This window comes from Lipotes vexillifer, unplaced genomic scaffold (genome assembly GCF_000442215.2).
Source record: "Lipotes vexillifer unplaced genomic scaffold, Lipotes_vexillifer_v1.1 scaffold278, whole genome shotgun sequence".
Lineage (NCBI taxonomy): Eukaryota > Metazoa > Chordata > Mammalia > Artiodactyla > Lipotidae > Lipotes > Lipotes vexillifer.
The window spans coordinates 4,019,910-4,025,601 of NW_006769677.1; the positions used below are offsets into that span (position 1 = coordinate 4,019,910).

Below are 5,692 nucleotides of genomic sequence, written 5' to 3' on the forward strand. Positions count from 1 at the left end.
GCCGCGGGGCCGCAGTCAGCGGTTGCAGCTTAGGGGCTCGCGGGGTTTTCGCGTCTCCACTAGCAAGTTTCTGAGTCCGCCACGGTCGTCTTCTCTCGCAGCACGCCCATAGATTTTGATTTGGCCCAAGAGATACAAGCGAACGATGTAGAGGGGCTCGATTGCTCCCTGACGTTAGCAACGCCGAACCCAACACCACTCCCCTTAGGTCTCTCAGCTGCGAAGAGCCGAGTCTCTTCTCTGCAGTTTCCGTCCAGCTGCTTGCTGTCAGTCTGCAGCTAAAACGTCCATACTAGTGAAAACCTGCCCCGGCCGCTAAGCATGCCCAGCCGGGCTTTAATACATGTTTCTAGGGCTTGTTTACCTCTGTAGTCAAATCAGAGACTCGGAGTTGAAGGGGACCTTGGAGGTCATCAAGTCCCACCTCTTAACCCTCCCCGTCGTCCCGAGTGAGCAAATGTACGGTTTTTACTTGCACACCCCAGAAGATCACCCGTTTCTTAGGACAACTCTGATTACGTAGTCTTCCTGAAAGTTTCCGCCATTCACCTTTTATACCTTCAACAGTATTTACTGAGAACCTACTATGTGCCAAGTGCTGTAGTTCCTGGAGATACAATGATGAGCTAGAGTGAACACATAAGATTGTTGATCTTGGAGTTTACATTGCAGACGGTGGGAGCGGCGGGGGGTGGGGGAGACCCACAACGAAAAATAATTAAAGGCCGTGATTTATGCTTGCGAAGAAAGAAGCCAAAGCTTATGTGAGAAAAGTATAGGTGGAAACTACTTAGCGTGATCACCGAAGGCCTCTTAGAGGCGGTGACGTTTATAACCAGCCAAGTGAACAGGAGCAGAATGAGTTACAGGCTGAGAGAAGAGCAAAGCCCTTGAGGCAGGAAAGAGGATGGTGTTTTCTAGGAATAGACAGAAGGCCAGTGTGACTGGAATGTGGTGAGCCAACGTTGAGAATGGTGAGAAAAAGTTGAGAATGTAAACAGTAGCCAGATGCATGTTTTGTGGGTCATGGTAGGAAGTTTGAAAAGTATTCTAAGAGCATTAGGGAGCCCAGGAATAATTTGGGGCAGAGGCTTGATCTTAATTCAATCGTTTAGAATCACACAAAACCCTATCCCATATATATTTTTTTCATATCATTACTTTAGAGATTTGAAAATGGCTGTCATATTTTCCTCTGAGACCCCTTCTCCTACACCCAGCCCCTCTCTAAGCTATGGTTACTTTACCTCTTTTTACCCAGAGGATTTGTGGATGATTTTCAAAATGTCATTCTGAACACTTTGAAAGTGTGGAGAACTTTTAAATGTAAATCATATGTGTACATCTTTAAAGGAAAGGAACCAAGACTTTTATGAGATTCTCAAAGAGGTCCCGTAGAGATTAAGAACCGCTGCTTAAACATTTCTCATCTATATGATTCTGGTTATTGTTCTCTGAAATAGCAAGGTACAGAATCAATTTCAACTCAGGCTGGTTCTTTAAACTGTGATGTAAAAACAATAGGATTGCTCTGAGGATTAAATGAGATTATGCTCAAAAAGTGGTAATGGTAAACCATGAGGCGCCAGCCACCCAGTGCTACTGTTAAAAGCAAACACCTGCATCCCTGGGATGGAGGAACAATTTACAGATAATGCTCCTTTAGCATTCCACAAACATTCACTAAGTGCCTATTCTGTGTAGAGCCCCTAACCCTGGTGAAAAAGATCTACCTTCCAGGAGTTTGTTATCTAGTTGAAAGAGCCTTGTAGAGATACAAAACACGTTAAGCTAAATGCCCGGAGAGGGGACTGAGTAAAGTGTTCCTGGGATCTGGGAGCTGCAGGAGAGGTGTCAATTTCCACTGGAGGTAAGTGGTTATTGGAGTTCATATTTGAAACACAAAATCAACATTACATGTACACATTTTATTCTTGGTGATGTAGAAAGACCGTTTGGAGACATTGCGATCACTTCTATTATGCCGTTGGTTTCGTGAGAAAGGCACCTATCTTTTGTCCAGCCTGTTTACTATACATTGCATGCTCTGGGCAGTCCTTATCTTCACGCTCGGGAACAAAGTACACAGATACACACCCCTTTCCGAAACGAAAGGCCCAGGGACTCAGAGAGAGGGGTGGGATCCTTCTCGGCCCAACCACACAATGGGGGCCGCTTCACCGTAGCTCGCACCCCACCCCGCAGGCCCCACTCGGCCGGGGGTTCGACCGCTCGGGGCCCTGTCGCTCCTCCCCGTGCAGACCTCGGGGGCGCAGCCACAGCCCGGCGGGGAGCCCTCCCTCGCTCTCTCGCGCTTCCCTCCTCCTTGGCTGGGGAGCCGGAAAACCCGGAGCGAACCGGCCCTGCCCGGCGACGCATGCTCAGTAGCAGGCAGGTTCAGTTCGTTAGTAGGAAGCTCTAGCGCTACACCGGCGTCGGCGGCGGCCGCGGCGGCACCTCAGGCAGCCGGATTCCCGAACAACGACCTCGGGCCTTTCCCCTCCCCCGCTACACCCCGCGCCCAGCTCCGCCCCGCCCCGGGTCGCTCGCGTTTCGGGGTCCCTGCCGCGCGGGCGCCGCGGCCGGAGTGTCCGTCCACACGCCCTCCCCCAGCCGCCGGCTCCGCCTCGGGGCCAGGCCGGGCCCGGGAGCGCAGCCCCGGCGGGCGGGCGGGCGGCGACCGCGGCGGAGGGCAACCCGGGGCGGCGCCAGCGGGCCGGGGAGGAGTGGGGGCCCGGCCCCGGGGCGGTGGTGCGGGATGCCACCGCCGCCGCCTCCGGGCTGCGTTCGCTCTTCGCTGCTGGTGTCCGTGTCGGGTGGGTGGCCGGGCGCGGGCTTCGCCACCCAGCTCCCTCTCCGGGGCTAGCCCGGCCGCTCGGCGTCCCGAGGGGGCCGGGCCGTCCGGTGGGGCCGCGGCCCTGTTCCGCGCTAAGAGCTCGCCCTCTCGCGGCTCCCCGGCCCGGCCGCCGCCGCCCCTCTCCCAACCCGGAGGCGCCCCGGGGGCACCATGCAGGCGCAGCAGCTGCCGTACGAGTTTTTCAGCGAGGAGAACGCGCCCAAGTGGCGGGGGCTGCTGGTGCCTGCGCTGAAAAAGGTGAGGAGCGCGCTTCCCGGCTGCAGCCCCTGCGAGGGCGCCGGGCCGGGGCTGGCGAAGGGCTGGGAGGCGGGGCGCGCGCGGAGCCGTCTTTCTTCCGGGTCTCACCGCCTCCCAGAAAGGACGGCGCGCACCGAGAGGTTCCCTCACACTCGCTGGCTCTCCGTGTTGACATTCACCCGGTGTGGTGTGTGGGAAGGCCGCAGGGAGCCTGAGAGAGTTTGTCCGAAGAATCCAACCGCAGAGAGCTTACTGCCCTGCCCCTGGTTCAGAGACGAGAGTTGGAGGAGCCTCCGTTTTCAGTGGAGGTCAAAGCAAGCCACTTTTCCGCCTTCTCGGTCCTCTCCCCGAGCTGCTGTCAGCCTCCGGTTTTAGGTGTCCAGTCATCTCGTCTAAGTGGGCTCCAGAATGCTCTGGCCATAATGCTTGCTCTAAGTAATTGCAGAGCTCGCCTGCCAGCAGGAACAGGGCCTGCTTTGCTCGCCCTCTGTAATCACTCTTCATTCCCCTGAATTCCCCGACTCCTCCGATTCACAGGGGCGGGTGCACATGCCACTGGCCTTCCTTCCTTCCTTCCTTGCTTTCCTTTCTTCCCTTCCCTTTCTCTCTTTCTCTCCCCGCCCCCCCCCACCCCGTGTCTCTCTCTCTCTCTCTCTCTCAAAATCTTGGTACTGTCATTCGCTTTGTTGATTAGAAATTTTAACATTTCTGTGTTTCTTCGAGTTTGCCACATTGTTATCTAAAGTTATATACCCCGTGATCTGTACTTTTACACGTTTTAGTATAATTAGGAAGTGTTGTTAGATTTTCAGAGCTCCTGAAGCAACGTTGTGACTTAATAATACACTAAAACATCAGCAACTGATCTCTGAATGAATATTAAAAACTATCAGATTATTTTGTTTTCCTTTTACCTCTTCTTATAAATATAAGGATAGCTTTACTCTTTTGATAGTGTTTCTAAATCCCCATTTCTTGTTGCTCGAAGAATGTTTCACGTTATCTGATTTTAAACTATTTTTATTTCTCACTGAGAGTTGAGATTATAGTGTACCTTTTAAACATTTATACTTTAAAAAACTGTGTTTTAAGAGGTATCTGATATTTCTCAAAGGACAGCAACTTTTACTTTCCCTTTTGCCATGTTCTCCCTCCCCCTCTTGGTAGCTCACAATGGAACCTATTTGGTTTGTTAGTAGAAATTGCTCATATATTTCAAATATAAGTTACTACTTTTTTGCTCAGGTATCTGACTAGTCACAGATATCTCTGTGATAATTGTTTTCTAAGAAAACCAAATCTTTGCCATATGCCTTACCTGCTTTATTCATTAGAAATCCTGTCAGGCTCTCTGTTTACTTTTGCTTTACCTGCAAGCTTGCCATCTTAGGTTGTAATAGAAGGGGAGTAGGAAGTCTCAGTGATGCTAGAGGCAGGGATCCTGACCAGGGGGGGGAAGAGACAAAAATTATTGACAATATATAAAAGAACTAATAAAGCACTATCAGTTTGGGGCTGTTTTGCTTGGAAGCAAGCAGCTCCTATCCCATGGGAGTCACCATGAAACCCTATCAGTTGAGGCTCCTATGAGGTAGTGAGAAGAGCACTGGAGGATTTAGCAGACCAGGTCTAACTCTGCCACACTGGTGGCCCGTGCTGAAATCTGTCCACAGAAGCATTTTTTTTGGCTGGCATAGTGTTGTCTTATTTTTAATGTAATCAGAAGCCAGTATTTTCAAATGGGAGATATTACATAAAATCTGAATTTTGAGCTTTTCTTGGAGAATAGGAAGATCTCTCCACATTGGGCCAGCATTCAAGCAAGGCAGTAAGCTGCTGGAGCTGAGTAAATGGCTGCCCTCTTTAGACAAGGCATCTGTCTAAGATTTTCCACAGTCCCCACTAGTCCTCTTTGCTTATTTATATAAACCTGGTTTGACTTTAAGCAGAGATACCCTTGCTTGACAGTAGAAGTGATGGGAGAAGGTGGAAGTGTACACAGTCTTGCTGATGTGTGAGATTCTCCCAATTCTTATATAAAATATGCACTAAAGATGATTTTAAGCCACCAAAGACAGGTTGAAAATATATTTGGTAGCTCAAAACCTGCATTTTCATCTGCTTGTTAGGTTGAAAATATATTTGGTAGCTCAAAACCTGCATTTTCATCTGCTTGTTAGACATTTCCTGTGGATATCTCCATATCTTCTTTTCGACTTATTGTACTGTCTGCAGATGCATCAGCTTGTGTTATCTAACCTGAGGCTCTTTGAACATCCAGGTTTTCTTCACCTGGACAGCCTTTTGCCTGGCCTAACACCACTCATCCTCTGGACTCTCTAGACCTCAGATCTTTTCTCAGACCCTCAGGCCTGAGTTGGATAGTCTTGCTTTCAGTCTAAATATTCTTTTAGCACCCTAGCCTAGCACTTAACAATTAATTTTAAGTTCCTGTTTTTTTCCTGTTTAAGTTCCCCACCCCAACTAGATTGGATGGTCTTTGGGAACAGGGATGATATTTTACCCTCGTTTTATCCTCCATGTATACAGTGCCTGACGCCTGGTTGGAACTTAAATTTGAATGAAAGGGTAGGGAAA

At 50.0% G+C, this 5,692-nt stretch overlaps 1 protein-coding gene across 1 annotated transcript in view; it reads left to right on the forward strand.

The window, feature by feature from the left end:
* The first annotated feature begins 3,007 nt into the window (after positions 1 to 3,007).
* The window catches only part of SOS1 (SOS Ras/Rac guanine nucleotide exchange factor 1), a 151,307-nt gene continuing 148,622 nt past the window's right edge, over positions 3,008 to 5,692 (forward strand). The window contains exon 1 of the mRNA XM_007445767.1: positions 3,008 to 3,094. Coding sequence (XP_007445829.1) covers positions 3,008 to 3,094 — 87 coding nt within the window. The remainder of the gene's footprint in view (positions 3,095 to 5,692) is intronic.